General features: G+C 42.5%; 1 protein-coding gene across 4 annotated transcripts in view; it reads left to right on the forward strand.

Moving 5' to 3' along the window:
• Positions 1-21,189, forward strand: part of nfrkb (nuclear factor related to kappaB binding protein) — a 157,234-nt gene that overhangs the window by 67,920 nt on the left and 68,125 nt on the right. For 3 of the 4 annotated variants that reach the window (XM_060846928.1, XM_060846930.1, XM_060846929.1), the window contains exons 12-18: positions 6,558-6,635; positions 8,655-8,758; positions 10,132-10,175; positions 10,805-10,865; positions 13,380-13,554; positions 17,520-17,626; positions 17,979-18,102. In XM_060846928.1, the coding sequence (XP_060702911.1) occupies positions 6,558-6,635; positions 8,655-8,758; positions 10,132-10,175; positions 10,805-10,865; positions 13,380-13,554; positions 17,520-17,626; positions 17,979-18,102 (693 nt within the window). The remainder of the gene's footprint in view (positions 1-6,557; positions 6,636-8,654; positions 8,759-10,131; positions 10,176-10,804; positions 10,866-13,379; positions 13,555-17,519; positions 17,627-17,978; positions 18,103-21,189) is intronic. The other variant, XM_060846931.1, reaches the window with a different exon arrangement.

The raw sequence follows: 21,189 nt of genomic DNA on the forward strand, positions 1-21,189 counted from the left end.
AGTAAGTCTGGTTTCTCATATAAAGAGTGACTGTAATTTATATGATTACGTAATGCTTGTAAAATAAAATATTGTTCACTTTCTCTCACAAGTTGAGTGAGATTTCATAGAATCCCCACAGTGTGGAAGTAGGCCATTTGGCCCATCAAATGCACACTGACCCTCTGAACAGCATCCTACCCAGACCCTACCACCTATCCCTATAACTCTGCATTTCCCATGGCTGCAGATCCCTGGATAGTACGGGCAATTTAACTTAGCCAATCTGCATAAATCTGCACATTTTTGGATTTTCCCTTCTTTTGACCTTTCTTTGCATTATCCAATTACACAGTTCGGACTGAGGTGATTGGAATCACTGACAGGATTTAATCTTAACTCTTCATTTTAACCATCTGGTAGGTTTGGTATCAACAGGTTCCAATCATCAGATTCCATATTTTGGCTTATAAACTCTCACCCGACTTGTGTCATGCTTTTGCTGGTTTGATTTTTTAAAAGAAGATGTGGTTGTTTCTTCCTTATTTCTTCACATTGTGTTTGGCATTTGTTCATCTAGCCATTCACACTTAGTCTCAACATTTTCTGTAATTTAGACATTACGATTTCCTTCTACTGTGACATATTTTGTAATTTAATCTATCCTGTCATCTGATTATAGAATTTTCCTGTTGTTCTTCCTCCCTCTCATTCCTTTTCATTTGCTCAAAACTTTGTTCTGAAGAAATGTGATCTCAGATTCCAAGCATTTTTTCTGTTTCTAGCTCCATGGATGCTGCTGGACCTGCTGAGTTTCTTCAGCACTTTATTTCACATTCCTAGTAGCCACAGTCTTTTGTTGGTTTTGCATATCTGTTTTAATTCACTTCCAATGAATAGCCGTTGGATGAAGTGCTAAGTTTACAGAGACAGATTTCTGACCTGCAGTATATTTCCATGATTTCTAATTTTACTCCTGTCAGGTGTGTGGATATAAATGTATCATCAAAATAGAAATATTTCATGTGGTTATTTATGCATCCACATTTACTGAGTGAGCTAGGCCCTTTGTATTTGGAGTACACACATTCTCTGAGTGAATCCAGATCAGCCTTGTACTGATTGTTTGTTTGCATTTGCTGGGTAAGAAAGTGTCAAAATCTTCAATTTAGAGTGTAATTTGTAGTTTATTTCAAAGGCAATCAATCGTTTAAAGTCGGCAGTCACAAGCTTTAAGTTGCCTTATTTTAAGTTGAAAGAATCTAATTAAGAATTGATTTTAGATTCCCTACAGTGTGGAAACAGGCCCTTCAGCCCAACCAGTCCACACCAGCCCACCCAGACACATTTCCCTCTGACTAATGCACCTAACACTATGGGCAGTTTAGCATGGCCACTTCACCTGACCTGCACACCTTTGGACTGTGGGAGGAAACCGGAGCACCCGGAGGAAACCCACGCAGACACAGGGAGAATGTGCAAACTCCACACAGACAGTCACCCAAGGCTGGAATCGAACCTGGGACCTGATGCTGTGAGGCAGCAGTGCTAACCACTGAGCCACTGTGCCGCCCTGTGATTGAAACTGGATCTACATTTCCTAAATGAGCTGGCCCCATTGTGTCGGGAACACGTACAAATTTACTGTGATCAAATCCAGATCAGACTTGGAGTTTTCTTTTAATTCATTCATGGGGTGAAGCCAGCATTTATTGCCATCACTACTTGCCTAGACAGCAGTTGAGAGTTAATCACATTGTTATTGGTCTGGATTCACATGTGGGCCAAGCCAGGTAAGGATGGTAGTTTCTTTCCTTAAAGGACATTAGTGAACCAGGTGGGTTTTTCTGGCAATCACCAATGCATCATAATCATCAATACACTCTTAATTCCAGATTTTTTAAAATTGAAATTACACTGTCCACCATGATAGGATTCAAACCCGTGTCCCATTAATATTACCTGGGTCTCTTGATTGTCAGCCGTAATAACACTACGTTGTTGCCTCCCCAAAATGAGTGAGTGCATGAATTTGGGTGACTGCAATAAACTTATTAGTCATAGGTTCTTTGGCAGCTCTCCTGTCTAAGTCCAAAGGTTCTAAGTTCAAGTCCCATTCCAAACCTCGAGAAGGCAGGTCTAGGCTGACCTTCCAGTGCAGTCCTGAGGGGTTGCTGCACTGTTGGAGCAGCTGTTTACCAATGAGACATAAGCCAAAGCCTCCTCTACCATATCAGGTGGATGCAAAATGTGCCATGGCACTGTTTGAAGAGGTGAGTTATCCCTGGCTTGCTTAACTAGATTTGTCCCCCAAGCAACATCACTAAAATAAATAATCTGATTATTGTCGTAATGCTGTTTGTGAGACACTGCTGTGTGAAATTAGAAGTGTTTTTTAATCAGTTCCAACAGTGGTTACTTTAATTGACTGAAACGTGCGTTGGGATGTTTTGTAAAAGATGGGCTTACCAATGCAGATTTTCTTTGCACACACCAGTGAAGATGGGATACTAGCACAGAAACAAACCTCTTCCCATCTAAATTTACCGTCATAATCCTCTATCATCATCTCTCTCAGTTGCTTGTCTAGCTTCCCCTAATGCCTACCCGTTATACTATGCACTTCAACCTTTTTCCTGTAGTAGCCAGTTCCATATTCTTTCCACTTTTTAGGTAAAGAATTTTCTTTGAAGTCCTCCTTGGATCTCTTCATAACTACTTTGATGGACTTTCCACACAAGGGGAAATAATTTCTCTGTATTGTCCTTACTAAGAGTTTCTTCAATTTTAAAAACCTCAGTGAAGTCACCCCGTGCCTTATTCTAAGATAATTCAGTCAAGATTCAGTTTCGTTTTAGCAGAACATCCCTAGTTTACAATCCAACCGTCTTAAAAAAAAGTAGAGTTCTTGCTTTTCTGTTCAGTATTGTCTTGCCAAACCATGGCTTTTACAGATTGTAGCATGTGATCTCCTTCACCATCTTAGCAAACAGTACTAACTCACATTTATCTGACCTAAATTCACTTGGCAATTATTTGCAGGTTCAGAAGGTTTTTTAAGGTATTCATAATTTTTTAAAGTCCTCCTGAGTACTGACTATCCTTCCTGCAATTTGATGCCATCTGCTAATAGAAAAGTTGTATTTGTGGTTCAGTTTTAATGAAAGTTTTTAACATTAGTAGTTCCAGTGCTGATGATTGTAGAACACTACTCCTTGAGGACAGAGATGAGAATTTTTTTTTCTTTGTGAGTTGTGTGACTTTGGAGCACCCTGACTCAGAAAATGATAGAAGTGAGGTCATTGGATCATTTCAAAGTAGAGATAGGTAGATTCTTGTTAGACAAGAGAATGGAAAATTATCAGGACAGACAGGAATATGAAATTCGGAACTCAAACGTATCACCATGATCTTATTGAATGGCAGAGCTGGCTCAAGAGTCAAATGTCTATTTCTGCTGCTATTTTGCATGTTTACATGTCTCACCTTCTGCTACTGAATAACCCCTTTACCCACACAGTGTCCTTTCTGTCTTGAAACCAGTGACAATTCATTCCCGTATATGTCGTCTTGACCTCACATTCTCGATCAGAATTCATCTGCATTATTATTATCTTGTCTCTGTTGCTATGTTGAAAAAATATCAGCAAAGCTGCACAATCAAGACTTTCCTTGTTCAATAGTATATTTATTATTTTTCAATGTACTTCTTTTCTCTCCTTTAGCAAGGATTCTGTTATTTATCCTACCTCTGATATTAATTTTAAGATGCCTGATCAATAATTCACTGGACAGGTCCTGTCCCTGTTCTTAAATACAGGAATCACATGAGCTATCCACCAATCCTCTGACGCTCAGCATCTTGTTAGAAAAAATTCTTAAGCGTGTGCAATAATGCCTTTGCTGTCTGTTCCCTAGATCATTTTTGAAATATGTGGGTGTAATGTATTCAATCCAGGGGTTTTATCCTTTGTTTATCCCTTCTACAACCCCATTTAATTTTGCTTGCCTGAATGTCATCATTCACTTTCATGCCTTCCTGTTTTCCCTATTAAAAACAAAAATAATTGTTTCATATTACTGCCAACTCTTTGTGGTTACCTGGGGGTATTATTTGGTCTAGGGAGCAGGAGAATCGACGTTTCAGGCATGAGCCCTTCTTCAGGAATGAGGAAAGTGTGCTAAGATAAAAGGTAGGGAGGAGGGACTTGGGGGAGGGGTGTTGGAAATGCAATAGGTGGAAGGAGGTTAAGGTGAGGGTGATAGGCCGGAGTGGGGGTGGGGGCGGAGAGGTCAGGAAGAAGATTGCAGATTAGGAAGGTGGTGCTGAGTTCGAGGGTTGAGACTGAGACAAGGTGGGGGGAGGGAAAATGATGAAACTGGAGAAATCTGAGTTCATCCCTTGTGGTTAGAGGGTTCCTCGGCGGAAGATGAGGTGCTCTTCCTCCAGCAGCCGTGTTACTATGGTCTTGCGATGGAGGAGTCCAAGGACCTGCATGTCCTTGGTGGAGTGGGAGGGGGAGTTAAAGTGTTGAGCCATGGGGTATGTATGATGACTGTATTGGCGCTGCCTCGTGCTCCCCTGAGGAAGTTGAACAGTTCATCCACTTTACTAACACCTTCCACCCCGACCTCAAATTTACCTGGACCGTCTCAGACTCCTCCCTCCCCTTCCTAGACCTCTCTATTTCTATTCGGGCGACCAAATCAACACAGACATTTACTATAAACCGACCGACTCCCACAGCTACCTAGACTATACCTCCTCCCACCCTGCCCCCTGTAAAAACTCCATCCCATATTCCCAATTCCTTTGACTCCACCACATCTGCTCCCCAGGAGGACCAGTTCCAATACCAAACTACCCAGATGACCTCTTTCTTCAAAGACCGGACTTTCCCCCCAGACGTGGTCGACGATGCTCTCCACCGCATCTCCTCCACTTCCTGCTCCTCCACCCTTGAGCCCCACCCCTCCAATCGCCATCAGGTCAGAACCCCACTGGTCCTCACCTACCACCCCACCAACCTCCATATACATCGTATCATCCGTCGTCATTTCCGCCACCTCCAAACGGACCCCACCACCAGGGATATGTTTCCCTCCCCTCCCCTATCAGCATTCTGAAAAGACCACTCCCTCCGTGACTCCCTTGTCAGGTCCACACCCCCCCCCTCAACCCAACCTCCACTGCCGGCACCTTCCCCTGCAACCGCAAGAAATGCAAACCTTGCGCCCACACCTCCCCCTTACTTCCCTCCAAGCCCCCAAGGGATCCTTCCATATCCGCCACAAATTCACTTGCACCTCCACACACATCATTTACTGCATCCGCTGCACCCGATGTGGCCTCCTCTATATTGGGGCGACAGGCCGCCTACTTGCGGACCAACCAACCCAACCACCCTGTGGCTCACACTTCAACTCCTCCTCCCACTCCACCAAGGACATGCAGGTCCTTGGACTCCTACATCGCCAGACCATGGCAACACGACGGCTGGAGGAAGAGTGCCTCATCTTCCGCCTAGGAACCCTCCAACCACGAGGGATGAACTCAGATTTCTCCAGTTTCCTCATTTACCTTCCCCCCACCTTGTCTCAGTCCCAACCCTTGAACTCAGTACCACCTCCCTAACCTGCCATCTTCTTCCTGACCCCTCCGCCCCCATCCCCACTCCGGACTATCACCCTCACCTTATCACCCTCACTTTAACCTCCTTCCACCTATCGCATTTCCAATGCCCCTCCCCCAAGTCTCTCCTCCCTACCTTTTATCTTAGCCTGCTTGGCACACTTTCCTCATTCCTGAAGAAGGGCTCATGCCCGAAATGTCGATTCTCCTGCTCCTTGGATGCTGCCTGACCTGCTGCGCTTTTCCAGCAACACATTTTCAGCTCTGATCTCCAGCATCTGCAGTCCTCATTTTTTCCCGTATTATTTGCTCGAACCCACAATAATCCTTTTCTCATCTTATTATTCATGGGCTTATAAATTATTTCATTATTTTGTGTTATGTTCCTTGACAATTTAATTTCATTATTCTTCACTGAGGGCAACATGGTGGCTCAGTGGTTAGCCCTGCTGCCTCACAGCTTCAAAGAACCAGGTTCGATTCCTGCCTCGGGGCAACTGTGTGTGGAGTTGCATGTTCTCTCCTCTAGGTGCTCCAATTTCCTCCCACAGTCCAAAGATGTGTAGGTTATGTGGATTGGCCATCTTAAATTGCCCAAAGTATCCAGGGATGTGCAGGCTAGGTGGATTAGGCATGGGAAATGCAAGGTTATAGAGATAGCAGGGTGGGTCTGGGTGGGATGTTTTTCCGAGGGTTGGTGTAGACTCGATGGGCCAAATGACCTCTTAGCGCACTGTAGGGATTCTGTGATTCTATTCTTGACTTTATATTCTCTGTTATCCTGCACTCTCGTGACTAGATATCTAATGTTTGCCTCTTTCCTAATCCCCAATCTTTGCCTTATGTTTTTATTTACCTGTGGACTCTAATTGATATTTAGTTTTAACATGTGCTTGTATCAGTTTTTCAGAGCTGTTATCTGATAATGTAGCTTGATTTGACACAGGTGGAATGTCAGCACTTCCTTCCAACTTTGAGCCATATGTGAGCTGCACAGAGCGAGGCCAGCAGTGGAAGTGGATTGGTGAGTTAATGACACTCTACTTCCATTTGGGATAGTGTCATATCTTCAAAAGAAAGCTTTTGTTATAAGAGGGACTGAATGACTACTTTTCCTGTGTTCCTTTATAGTTGTGCATTGTAAATCTCAAAAAGCTTTGAAGGTACTTCACATACATCTTACGGCTGAAGTGTTAATATTGGAGCAAAGGCTATTGGTCTGCCATAACATTTGATAGACAGTGGAAGCAGGGAGACCTACAACTTGTAGTCCTATGTTCCTCTGTTCCACATGATTCCTCAGGACGTTACTATTTATTGTATAAGTCCTACCTTGGTTTGACTACTAGAATATGCTTGTCAGGCAGGTGTCCTCCACCTTTGCTGAGTTGCTTGGATTTATGAATGCAAGTTGGAAATTGCTCCTAGATCTGGGAATTTCCAGCAGCTGAAGGTATATTTTGTATGATAGTCCACAATCCTTTAGAATGGTTGAGCTGGCTGAAAGGGCGTACTTGTCTCATCGCTTAATGTTCTTGTGCAAGAGAGATGTTTTGTGAGTGTTGTTCATCTCTCAGTTCCTCCAATGGAACTTTCTTCCCCAATCAGGCAATAAATAAATAAAATTCATTTCATGTTCAGCTGTTGGGGAATAGGAAGTAATTCAAATGGTTAGCTATTTTGTAAGCTTAACCCTTGCTAAATGCTCTGCACTTGCTGTTGTATGGAATAAGTTGTTAATAATAGATTTGATACCAGAAGAGGTTCTTACCGAGTATTTTGATGTAGATCTTGATCTTCACAGTTGGAGTCAGCCAGGCTTAGGTTGTGATGAGCAACCACTTGTTCAAGGATTTGGACTATTTGAGGTTGAAAATATTGGAAAATCTCCCTGACGATAATTGAATTAAAAGCAGTTCAAAGAAGGTTCATTGACTAATTCCTGGGATCGAGGCATTATCTTATGAGGAAAAGTTGAGTCTGTATTCTTTGAAGTTTAGAAAAATGAGAGGTGATCTGATTGAAATATGCAAGATCCTGAGGGGGCTTAACAGAGTAGACACTGAAAGGTTGTTTACCTTGCAGGAGAGACTAGAAATAGGGGGACACATGAGGGTCTCCTATTTTAGAAGAATTTCTTGAATCTGAGTTCAGTGCAGGCAGAGTTATTAAAAAAATAGTAACCTGAAGTCAGATTTAGATTGTAGACGAACTGGGAGTGAAAGGGCTGGGGCAACCAAGAGCATAGGTTGAGGCCAAAATCAGATTAGGTGTGACTTTATGGAGAAGACTCGGGGGGCCGAAAAGCCTATTCCTGCTTGTAACTTGTATGATTGTTTGAATGTACATCTGGTGAGCAGTATTGCCAGTAACTTATAGCAGATCAGTTGTGTAAATCAAGGATGAAGAGAAATCCTTCATCATTCAAATAGCTGGTAAAGATGACAATGGTAGGAAGAAGAAAGGAAGCAAGTTGCAACTTATTAACTGGTGGTAAATAGAACTCCAGACATAATACTTAGGATGCTTTGTGTTTCAGTCTTATCGAAGCACATCACCATTTTCTGTTTTGCAAAGATAGGCAAACCATATTCCAATTGCTGAGGTAACAACAACTGTCAGCAAACTCTCTGCGTCCTGCACTACTTGTAATGAATGTTTACAGAGACTGACTAGCAAATAAACAGGAAAGTAATGATTCTTACCAGTTCATTTCTTGGGAGGCACGGTGGCACAATAGTTAGCACTGTTGCCTCACAGCGCCAGAGACCCGGGTTCAATTCCCGCCTCAGGTGACTGACTGTGTGGAGTTTGCACATTCTCCCACGTCTGCGTGGGTTTCCTCCGGGTGCTCCGGTTTCCTCCCACAGTCCAAAAATGTGCAGGTTAGGTGAATTGCCCATAGTGTTAGGTGAAGGGGTAAATGTAGGGGAATGGGTGTGGGTGGGTTCTGCTTTGGCGGGTCGGTGTGGACTTGTTGGGCTGAAGGGCCTGTTTCCACACTGTAAGTAATCCAATCAACATCCTGGTCAATTTTGTCTAGGTTCTGGACGGGACTCCGAGAAGGAAGTGACTACACTGTGTCAGCTGTGGTTCGAGGTGAAGGATCAGATATTTCCCAAGGTACATATATCCAACAACTGGAAGGTAGGATTATACTGGATAGCTCTTTCTCAGCCAGTACAGATACAGAATGAATTGAGTGACTACCTCTACCAAAAATCATCTTATGTTTCTATAATTTACTCACACCTCTGTTTATCTCACAGTTCCTCATGTAAATAGAAGGCAAAATTGTAAATTCTATTCAACTCATTCTGATGAAGGGTCACTGGGATGGAAACATAAACTCTGCTTTGTCTCCATAACTGCTACTAGACCTGCTGAGTTTCTCCAGCAATTTCCTTCTTTGTGTGTTTCGGTTCGCCAGCACCTGCAGTTGTTTGTTCCATATTGTTGTAAAGTACAAGATCAGGGAGTACCTCAAAACTTTACTCCGGTTGTAAATAAAATCAGAAGCTGGTTATTCAAGCCAATCCACCACATCTGTCCGGTGCATTTATTTTGCGCCATTGTGTTAAACCCTACTGGAGTGAGTGTGCCTTGGTTTCCAGGAATGTGTGTGAGTAGTTCCAAATCCAATGGGCTAACAAATCTTTTGAGCTTTGGATCAGGATTAAAGATGGAGTTAGGGAGGATTCAATGGAGTCAATAAGAAATGCCTCGATGAAAGGGAGGCTTCAGTAGAATACACGGAGTGAATTTGAGGCAGTTCAGCAATGTACATCTTGCAAGTACTTCCAGGTTAAATGGATCAAGGCTCTGACAAAATTCCAGCAATAGTACTAGAGGCTTGTTTTCTAGCTAAACTATTCCAGTGTAGCTGCAACACATGCATTTAATCAGCCAATGTAGAAGATTGTCCAAGGATGTTATGTCTACCACACTGGTCAGCTGCAAATTAGTGATTCTTTCTTTTTCTCCCCTGCCTATCAATGAAGCCTCCCTCCTGTGCCTTGTGGGTTCAGGTTCCACATTAAGACTTGAGTGTAAAAATGAAAATTGATACCATAATACATTGTTTTAGGGAGTGCATTAACTGAGTCTCCATCTGCGCTCTTAGGTGGGCACTAAAAGTCCTGTTTCAAAGAGGAGCATGACTAAAATGTATCACTAAGTGAACACCACAAAAGCAGACTATCCGACCTTTCATGTTGTTGTTTGTGGGAACTTGCTGTGTTTAAATTGCCTACGCTGCAACAGCAACTACAGTTCTGTCAGTACTTTGAGATGTCTGATGGTCTTGAAACACACTATTCAAACACAAATCTTTATGTTTACTGTCCTTCTCTATTCACTTTATTTTAATAAATTAATTATTTGCTCTGTTGTATACTTTGATTTGCAACCTGTCTCTCCTCTCAGAAGTTCAGACGCTTATTACTGGACTGAATCTGGCTGAGGGTTAATTTTGGGTTAGATTCAAGCAAGTTGTGACCAATTACTTCTCTCTGCTACAGGAATCTGAGGAACTCCCAGACATCATACCTCCAACACCCAGGATGTAAGTATCACTTAATTTATTGTAGGTTCAGAAGTCTGAAAATGAAAAAGGGACTATAAATTGTGATGTTATTAATGCAGTGAAGTGATAAAGGAGGCGGTGAGATTGTGCTCATGTGAAATTGTATGTATCTTTTTGTGATAGATATATAACTGATGTGTTTATCGTGTATTTAGTGCTGGTCAATTTGAAGTTTGTGATCGAAACATTTGTTTCAAATAAGGCTGATATTTTAAATAATATGAAATAGGTGCATGAAATGTGAAATGTTTACCAAGTGAAACCGCCTCCTTTTCTGCATACTATTGGGAATAGTTTGCTTGAACAGATACTGTTTGGCATGTATAACCTGGTTTATTCCTGGTCAGATTCATTGCCTTTCATCCAAGATCTTTTGCCAAATCCCAGTGTAGGGATGGAAAACGAGCATCTTCATTCGTGGACTATGGAGAGAATCTGGTAATGATGAGTAGCTAGTATTTTGGAGAATGATATACCCTGGTGGGGTGTCTTCCCTGGGAGGTTATCCAATGAGGGGTACAGTTTTTGAGGTTTAGTGTCAGTGATTGGACTTGGTTTTAATGAGTCCAGTGGGTTCCCCTGATTGACTGGCATTTGTTTAATCATAGGAGAACGGACTATGTGGTGAGACCCAGCACCGGAGATGAAAAGCGTGTGTTCCAAGAGCAGGTGAGAAACTGGAGTGAAGTGAAATAGTTGTACATGCTCCGATCTATGCAGCGCTTGCAGAATCCTGGTTTCAGAATGTCACAGAACACTTTAAAGTGACCAGCTAGAGGTTAAATTTTGGAATGTATTTGGCCTCATTCCTTTGAAGCTGGTCAAAAAGTAACCGTTTCTCACTATATCTGTTTGCTGAAGCAATGGATATAGTTGTAAGAATACTGGCTGGAGTGGTAATGGAACTGGATGCCACGGTGTTCTTCAGTTTGAGGTGACTGTAGAATTGAATGAGCAGTGTTACTAGGTGCCGATTCCTACAGGAAACTGAACTCAGTGTTCCAGTTTAAGAGGTTTGGGCTGTGGTTTAGATCAACTATGGGGATACCAGTCTATGAAAAGATCATTGAATAAAAAGAAGGAGGAGTAGACAGGATAGTCCATTGAGCCTTCTTTGCCATTTGTTATGAGCATTTGCTAACCTTCAGCTTCAACTCCACTCTCCTGTGCACTCCACATATCGGTTGATGCCGTAAGAAGCGAAACATCTGCTTATCCAGACTTAAATGTATTCAATGTTAGTAATTCTACAAATCTCTAGTGCAGAGAATTCCAAAGATTCATTACCTTTTGTACAAAGAAAGATTTCCTCCTCCCAAATGATTGGCCCATATCCAGAAACTGCCCCCCTTGCTGTGGATTCCCCAGTCAGAGGAATTTAAACTAGTTCAGCAGGAGGAGGGAGAGATATTACTTGTACAATAAGGATGCAGCATACTTAAAACTCAAAACTGAACTCTCTCTGCCTTGGTACCTTTACTAGAGTGTCAAGATAATAAGGTGAGACTGGATGACCTCACCTTTAATGCTAGGTATAAGTAAGATAGATGAGTTATGGGCATTGATTGATACATAGAATTGTTATGTTGTTTCTGTCACAGAGATGTGGTTAATGGAGGAATAGGCCTGGCAACTCAACAGGACAGCATATAGGATCTTAAGGCAGGACAGGGAAAGATATAATAGAGGAGGTGGTGTTACGTTATTAATTAAGGAGTCTTCTACTGCACTAAAGAGGAATGATATCTTGGAAGAGTGTTCGAATAAGGCTTTGTGAATAGAGCTTGGGAATAAAAAGGGGGTAGTCACACTGCTGGGAGTATATTATTGTCAGCACGCAAAAGCGGAACAGATATGTTGATAACTCACTGAGGTGTGTACAAACAATTATAGGGTAATTATTATTAGGATTTCAACTTAAAGCATTTTTGGGATAGTCATAGTATGAACGGTTTAGAGGGGGCATTTCTTAACATGTGTTCAGGAGAGCTTTTTATACCAGCAGGTAGAAGGTTCAACAACAGACGTGCAGTGCTGGACCTAATTCTGAGGAGTGAAACTTGACAAGTGTTTGAGGTGGCAGAGGGAGAGCATTTTAGTGATAGTGACCACAGCACCAAAGGGCCACTTCTGTACTGTGTGATTCTATGAAGCAACCTCTCAGTTTCAACTCTATCAAGCCCCATCAGAATTTTGCATATTTCAATGAAATCCTCTCTTATTTTCCAAATTTCAAAAAATTTAGACTCAGCTTATTCAGCTTCTCATGATAGGGCAACCCTCTAACCCCAGAGATTAATCTCATGGATCCTTGCTATCCTGCCTAATACCTTAAATATGGAGATTAAAACTACACATAAAATCCTGGGTGTAGTACACATAAAATCCTGCACCATCACCAGTTACAGTTTATTTTTATTTCTGAATCTCAGTCCCCTTGCAATAAAAATCAGCACTTTATTTGCCTTCCTAATTGCTGTACCTGAATGCAGACAGTGCGTTCTATGTAGGAGTACACCCAAGAGTCTGAACAACAACACTTACAAGTTTCATGCCTTTGGAACATATTCTACTTTTCTAAATTGTCAAAGTGAATAACCTTACAACTTCCCACAACTTACACCTTCTGCCACCTTTTGCCCATTCTTCAGTCTCTGTGTCCTCTGAACAAGTTGTATTCCCATCATTTCTGATGATACATTTCTGTCTGTCTGTTTATCTAAATCGTTAATATGGATTGGGAAAATCTGAGGACCTTGCACTGATACTTGTGACACTCCATTAACTACAGCCTGACGCTTTGAAAATACTTATGGATAATAAAGTAATCCTTTATATATCATTGCAGCTTTGTGTGATGTATTAACCTTTTCAATGGCACCTTATCAAATTGCTTTCAGAAATCCAAATATACTAAATATTTTGGTTTCCTTTACCTACCCTACCAGTTAAATCTCAAAAAATTGACCAACTTGTCAAATGTTGTTTTCCATAGTACTTGTGGTACTTGCTGGAAAACCAGTTATGATGACCTTTGTTTGAAGCTACAATCTCTATTCAGCTTCCAGGTGATGGACATTTCTTGTGCTTTGTTTTAATCCTGTAAACCGGGAGTGGGATTTCAATGCTCAATTCAGCCTGGGCTATAGAGCATTATGTTAATAGTTTGTGTTTTTTCCACAGGAGCGTCAGCGATATAGTCAACCCCACAAAGCCTTCACCTTCCGCATGCATGGCTTTGACTCCGTTGTGGGACCCGTGAAGGGAGTATTTGACAAGGATCCTTCTCTCAATAAGGCACGCGAACATTCTCTGCTGAGATCTGATAGACCAGCCTATGTCACAATTCTATCACTGGGTGAGATTCTGACACTAGATTTCTGAATGTGGGGTAGGGCAGTCAGTTTTTTGCGTACAAATGCTGTTCACATTAAATTTGGTAAATCTTTAGAAAATGAACTCGATCCAGAATCAAATGGAAGGAAAGTTGAAAAAGGATTAAAAGACTAAAAATTTGTCCAGAGTTGTCAGATTCTCGAACAGAATGCACTAACCCTTTTTACCCCAACGCACCACCTCCTCCACACCCGTTTCCCTCCACCCCTTTTCCCCCACCACTTTACCCCATCCCAGTCCACCCAAATACTTTCCCCCACACGTCTTCCCCACTCCTTCCTGCCCATCCCCTTCCCTGCTACCCCTTGCCCCACCACCCCTTGCGCCACCCCTTCCTCCTCCACCTATTTCCCCCTACCTGTTTCCCCCACCCCTTTCTCCCCCACTCCATTTCACCCCTCCCCTTCCTCCCACTCCTTCCCCCACCAATGTTCTTGCAATGGAACACCTTTTCCAGCCATAGAGTCATATGACATGGAAACAGGCTCTCCTGCCCACCATATCTATGGCAACAAACAAACACCGAGCTGGGGAGCACCTTCTTCACGTAGAGTAGGGTGCTCAAATGGAATGGACTTTCAGAGGAAAGACCTGTAGACCATTCAATCCTGATGAAGGGCCTTTGCCCGAAGCGTCAACTCTCCGCCCAGATGCTGCCTGACCTGCTGTGCTTTTCTAACACCTCTTGTGCCAGAGGAAAGTGGTTGTGGCAGGTAAAATAGCAATACTTAAAAAAAATTTAGTCAGGTACATGGATGGCAAGGCTTTAGAAGAATATGGACCAAATGTGTGCAGGTTTTTAGATTAGATTAGATATAGTGTGGAAACAGGCCCTTCGGCCCAACAAGTCCACACCGACCCGCCGAAGCGCAACCCACTCAGACCCCATTCCCCTACATTTACCCCTTCACCTAACACTATGGGCAATTTAGCTCAGCCAATTTCCCCTAACCTGCACATTTTTGGACTGTGGGAGGAAACCAGAGCACCTGGAGGAAACCCACACAGACACGGGGAAAACGTGCAAACTCCACACAGTCAGTCACCTGAGGCAGGAATTGAACCCAGGCCTCTGGTGCTGTGAGGCAGCAGTGCTAACCACTGTGCCGCCCACAAACTAGCTGAGTGGTCACCGTGGTCAGCATGAACCAGTTTGGGCCAAAGGGCCTGTTTCCATCCTGTATTACTGTATGACTGTACACTAATCCCATTTGTCTGCACTTGATCCATCGCCAATTAAGCCCTGGCATTTTATGTGCTCATCCAGATGCTTATTAAATATTGTGAGAGTACCTACCTCCACCACCTCTCGGGCAATATGTTCCATATTAAAAACACTTTCCCTCCAATCCCCTTGAAACTTGTTACTCCTCAATTTAAAGTTCTGCTCTGTGGTCTCAGATGTGTCGGCCATGGGGAAATGATTCTCGTGATACACTCTGTCTATGCCTGTCATAATTTTGTGTACCTCAATCAGATTCCCCCCTTCCTCCTGTGCTCCAAGTCTCTCCTCATAACTGAGACTTTCCATCCCAGGCAACATGACATATAGATAAGGTGATTAAGAAGGCGTTTAGTATGCTGGTCTTTGTTGCTGAGACCTTTTGAGTATAGGAGTTGGAAGGTTATGTTGAAGTTGCACAGGATGTTGATGAAGCCTGTTTCAGTGTCCTATGTCCAGTTCTGATGTCCTTGCTATAGGAAGGCTAGTATTAAGCTGGAGAGGATTCAAGAGATTTACCAGGATGTTGCCAGAATAGAGGGTTTGAATTATAATGAGAGGCTGGATATGCTGGGACTTGTTTCACAGGAGCATAGGAAGTTGAGAGGTGACCTGAAAGAGATTTATAAAATGTTGAATGCATAGGTAAGGTTGCTTTTTCTCTAGGGTAGAGGAGTTCAAGACCAAAGGGCATGTTTGTAAGGTAAGAGGAAAAAGATTTTAAAAAGAAATGGGGCAATTTTTTTTACACTGAGAGTGATTTATGTGTGGAACGAACTTCCGGAGAAAATGGTGTATGCTGGTATAGTTACAACAATTAAAAGATATTTACATAAGTACTTAGATAAAAAAGGCTTGGAGGGATGTGGGCTAAGCACAGGCAGGTGGGACTCGTTCAGTCTGGGATTATAGTCAGCATAGATTCTTGGATTGTAAGGTCTATTTCCATGCTATATGACTCTATAATCTTCCACCGTCATCCTTAACTTATCATTTCTAAACTAATTTTTGAACCAGTTTACCAACTTGTCTTGGATCCCATCTACTCTTATCTTTTGGCCCAGCCTTCCACATGGCACCTTGTCAAAGACCTTACAGAAGTCCCCGTAGGCAGTGGTTAGTACTACTGCCTCACAACGTCAGGGACCAAGTTTCGGTTCCAGCCTTGGGCCCTACCATTGTGTGGGGTTTGCACATTCTCCCAGTGTCTGCATGAGTTTCCTCCAGGTCCGCTTTCCTCTCACAGTCCAAAGATGTGCAGGTTAGGTGAAATGGCCATGCCAAATTGAACATAATGTTCATGGATGTGTAGGTTAGGTGCAATAGTCATGGGAAATGTAGAATAATAGGGTAAGGAAATGGATCTGGGTGGGATACTCTTTGTTGGTTAGTATGGACTTACTGGGCCAAATGGCCTGTTTCCACACTGTTGGGATTCTGTGATTTTATGATCACATCTTTTCAAAAAAATCTGTTAAATTAGTCTGACAGGGTCACCCTCCAACAAATTTGTGCTGGCTATCCCTGATCAATCCCTGCCTTTCCAAGTATTGATTGATCCTGTCCTCAGAATGTTTTCCAATAATTTCTCTACCACTTTTGTCAGACTAACGGGTCTATCATTACTTGGCCTATCCTTCCTGTCCTCCTTGATCAAAGGAACCACATTAGCTATCTTCCAGCTATCCAGCTCGTCACATGAGACCAATGGAGTATGAAATATTTCATGCAGGGGCCCAGCAATCTCCTCCCTTGCCCTCCCAAAGCTGACTGGGATACATCTCATGAGGCTCTGGGGATTTCATGCACTTTTATGTTCGCTAAAACTTCTCATAACTTCTCCTTAACATGTTCTAGAGCCTCATCATCTCAGCTGAAATCCACAACTGCAATGTCTTTCTCCTTTGTGAATAGAGATGAGAAATATTGAGTCAAGACCTCACCCACGTCCTTTGGCGCCCCTTTGATCTCTAATAGGCCCCACTCTTACCCTGGCAATCCTTTTGCTCTTAATAATGCATTCAGGATATTAAGGGTTCTTGTGGCACTGCGGTAGTTTCTCTGTCTCTGTGCTAGGAGTCCTGGGTTTAAATCATACCTGCTCCAGAGCTATGCAATAACATTACTGGTCAGCTTGATTAGACAATATCTCTACTGGCTTTCATCAGCAGGTCTCTGTGATGCAGTGGTTGTGTTCCTATCTCTGGGCCAAAAGGCCTGCATTCTAGTCTCACCTGCTCCAGAGGTAATAATGTCTCCGAACATGTTGATTTGAAAATGACTATCTTCAGGGTGTGTGGAGACATTTGTAAAGAAAGAACTGCAGATCTGACCATCTGTGAAGTGGGAAGTAGCTCTGTCATCACCTCTGAGAAGAGGTACATGAGAAGTTTTTGTTTTACCAGTTTTGTTATGGAGTCCAAACCTCTCACATAGCCTGAGATTCTGAATCACCTGCTTACCTTCAATAGGTTTAGTTTCCAGTGTTATAACAAGTGCAAACTTAGTACCAGCTTTTGCTTAAAAATAGCACGTGTTGTGTGGAAAGGAGCTGGCACAAGTGTTGTATCATTGTATAGGAAATGGTATTTCTGTCCTCTAACATCTTCAGCATTCATCTCATTCCCTTTTCCATTTCTGAGAAGCTCTTTAAAGGAATTAACAGTTTAAGTATTTTGTGTGACAAAATGATTCGTCTCTCACAGTACGAGATGCAGCTGCTCGTCTTCCAAACGGAGAGGGGACACGTGCAGAGATCTGTGAGCTGCTGAAAGACTCCCAGTTTCTCGCTCCTGAGGTCACCAGCGCTCAGGTAAAGGGACTGTCACAAGTGTGAGAAAGCAATTTATTCTTAGCTTCATTGAGTGTTTAACATGTTTATGTAGACTGCATGACAAAGCTGTGATTATATAAATATTGTAAAGGAGTTGTGATGATGTAGTTGGTGAAGAACACTGCAGGGAGTCTATGCATGCTATAGATCTCTAAGATGTGAATAATGTATGCAGTAGATAGTGGATAATAAACAGACTATTGCAACTGTTCTGATTATATCGCCTTGCTGTAAGAAACTGACCCTCTAACCCTTTTGAACACTGATTCTGCAGTCGGCTCACTTCTAACTCCCACACATTCTCCATATATACCTCTGACTTTTTTTGCAGATTAACACTGTTGTGAGTGGTGCTCTTGATAGACTACATTATGAGAAAGATCCGTGTGTGAAGTATGATATTGGGCGCAAGTTGTGGATCTATTTGCACCGAAACCGGAGTGAGGAGGAGTTCGGTGAGTCTGTTTTTAATCAGATCCTTTATCCTGATGTTCATGAGAAAGAAGCAATCTGCTCCTATTGATTTTTAAGGTGAAACCTCGCCATCTAAGACTTCACTCTAGCAGCTTGAAACTCGAGCTTTTCGCTCAGCAGGAGGCAGAAAACCTTCTCACTCACTGAAAGCAAAACTAAGAACCTTCCGGGGTCCTGTGAGCCCTGACCCCAACCACTCATGCTCCTTTTGTCTAAAAGCTTTAAAAATAAAAGCCACAGTTGAGAGTGTGGTGCTGCAAAAGCACAGCAGGTCAGCCAGCAGCCGAGGAGCAGGAGAATCGATGTTTCGGGCATAAGTCCTTCATCTGGAATTCCTCCTCTGTACCCAGGAACAGCCCAGTGAACCTAATCTGAATTGCCTTCCAAACCAGTGTATCTTTCATTAGATAAAGAGCATGAAACTATTCACACATTCCTCCAGCAGTGGTATAACCAATGCTTTGAATAGTTTTAGCCTAACACCCCTATTTTTGTATTCCATTCCCTTTAAAATAAAAGCCATCACTCAACTTGCTTATTTAACCTGCTGAACTTGTAGCTTTTTGTAAATTATGCATGTCGACTCTCAAATCGCTCAGTCCTGCAGCTTTTCTTCATTTAAACAATATTTGGCTCTTCTATTCTTGCTGCCAAAGTGCAGAACTTCACTCTTTCCGATATTGTATTCCATCAGTCAAGTTTCTGCCAACTTGTTTAATCTGCCTGACTCTTCTGCAGACTTTTGTATCAAGCCATCCTGACAATAACCTGTTGGAACCAACTATTGTGTATTATTTAGCCAAACCTCTACCCACATTAATATGCCACCTCTGTTTAGTTTTCTTGACACTGGTGAAGGCAAATTTGATACAGCCATCTGGTTTTCTATCTGTCCATTTGTGCAGCATCCTCCTTATGCAGAACTTCTCTAATCAGGCCATACCCCACTTGTGTCTTGGTTTACAGAATTGATTGGCTGTGATGTTTACTGTCTGATTGCAGAGGTACAAATCTTTCGTGGCAGCAGGGAAAGCATGGGTCAGGAGGACAGAGGATGAGACAACAACAACAGGGGCTAAGATGCAGACTTGCTCAATCTCCTTCTCTGTCTCAAAACAGAGGTGGAGCTGACAGACTGAATGGGATCATGTATGTGATCATGTGGATCATGTCTGATTAACTTAATTGAGTTTTTTGAAGATGTAACAAAGAGGATTGATGAAGGCAGAGCAATTGATGTGATCTATATGGACTTCAGTTTGACAAGATTCATCATGGTGGACTGTTTAGCAAGGTTAAGTCACATGGAATACAGGGAGAACTAGCCATTTGAATACAGAACTGACTCAAAGGTAGGCAGCAGTGGAGGGTTGCTCTTCAGACTGGAGGCCTGTGACCAGCAGTGTGCCACAAGAATTGCTGCTGCATCCACTGTTTTTTTTTGTCTTTTTTAAAATTGATTTGGATGTGAATATAGGAGGTATGGTTAGTAAGTTTGTAGATGGCACCAAAATAGGAGGTGTAGTGGACAGCGAAGAAGGCTATCTCAGAGTACAATGGATCTTGATCAGATGAGCCAATGGGCCAAGGAGTGGCAGGTGGTGTTTATATTAGATAAATGTGAGGTGTTGTACTTTAGAAAAGCAAATCAGGGCAGGACATATAAGCTTAATTGTAAGGTCCTGGGGAGTGTAGCTGAACAAAGAGACCTTGGATTTAAAGTTTATAGCTTCATGAAAGTGGAGTCACAGGTAGATGGGATAGTGAAGAAGGCATTTGGTATGCTTTCCTTTATTGATAATTGCATTGGGTATAAGAGTTGGGAGGTCATGTTGTGGCTGTATAGGACTTTGGTTAGGCCACTTTTGGAATACTACTTTCAATTCTGGCCTCACTGCTATGGAAGGATATTGTGAAACTTGAAAGAGTTCAGAAAAGATTTACAAGGATGTTGCCAAGGTTGGAGGGTTTGAGCTATAGGGAGAGGCTGAATAAGCCGGGGCTATTTCTCCTGGAGGCTGAGAGAAGACCTTATAGAGGTTTGTAACATCATGAGGGCCATGGATAGGATAAATAGAGAAGGTCTTTTCCCTGGGGTGGGGGAGTCCAAAACTAGACGGCATAGGTTGAGTGTGAGAGGGAAAAGATTTTAAAAGGGGCGTAAGGGGCAATTGTTTAATGCAGAAAGTGGTGCGTGCATGGGTTGAGCTGCCGGGGATGTGGTGGAGTCTGGTACAAATGCTGGCAAACTAGTTAAATTTAGGATCTATGGTAGACATGGATGAGTCAGACCAATGGGTCTGTTTCTGTGCTGAAAACTCTATGACTCTATGTTTACCATCTGATTAAATGCAGAGGTGCAGATCTTACATGGCAGCCGGGAAAGCATGAGTTAGGAGCACAGAAGATAAAATAACAACTACAGGAGTTAAGATTCAGACTTGCTGAGCCGCCTCCTCCATCTCAAAAATGACAAAACTGACAGATTGAATGGTATCAAGTATGTGATCATGAAGGATCAGGTGGGATAATGAAGCTTGGCGAGCTATTGTTCTCTATGTGAGATCTGACCTGCTCATTGTGGCCAATGTGCTTATGTAATTCACAAAAGCAAAATCCAGTGCTTGCTGGTCTCTGCATTTCTCACAAAGCTAAATAGGAAGAAGATCAAAATCTGTGTTAATTTTGCTATATAGATGCAAATTGTTACATAAGCAGGAAATGTTTGTAATGTTTAGCAGATGTGGCAGCATCTGTGAAGAGAGATACAGCATTAGTATTTCAGGTGAATGAGCCTTGGTCACAAGTGAGAATACATAAAGGTTTTTAAATTTTTCAGCAGGGCATGAAGTATGGGAGAGAGGAGAAAAGAGCAATCGGGAAGATTTATGGTAGGATGGAAGGCAAGAGAGAATTAAAAATGAAAAGTGCTGATGGTGAAAGTGAGGAGGAGCTCTTAATGGGGGAAGTAAAGAAACAAAGCAAATGAGATAATAGGCTTTTCACTGAACCACTAAAAAAATTAAGGTTTTCTTCCAATCAGCTCCCATAGCACAGCACCATCCCTG

Source organism: Hemiscyllium ocellatum, chromosome 29, assembly GCF_020745735.1.
Source record: "Hemiscyllium ocellatum isolate sHemOce1 chromosome 29, sHemOce1.pat.X.cur, whole genome shotgun sequence".
Classification (NCBI taxonomy): Eukaryota; Metazoa; Chordata; class Chondrichthyes; order Orectolobiformes; family Hemiscylliidae; genus Hemiscyllium; species Hemiscyllium ocellatum.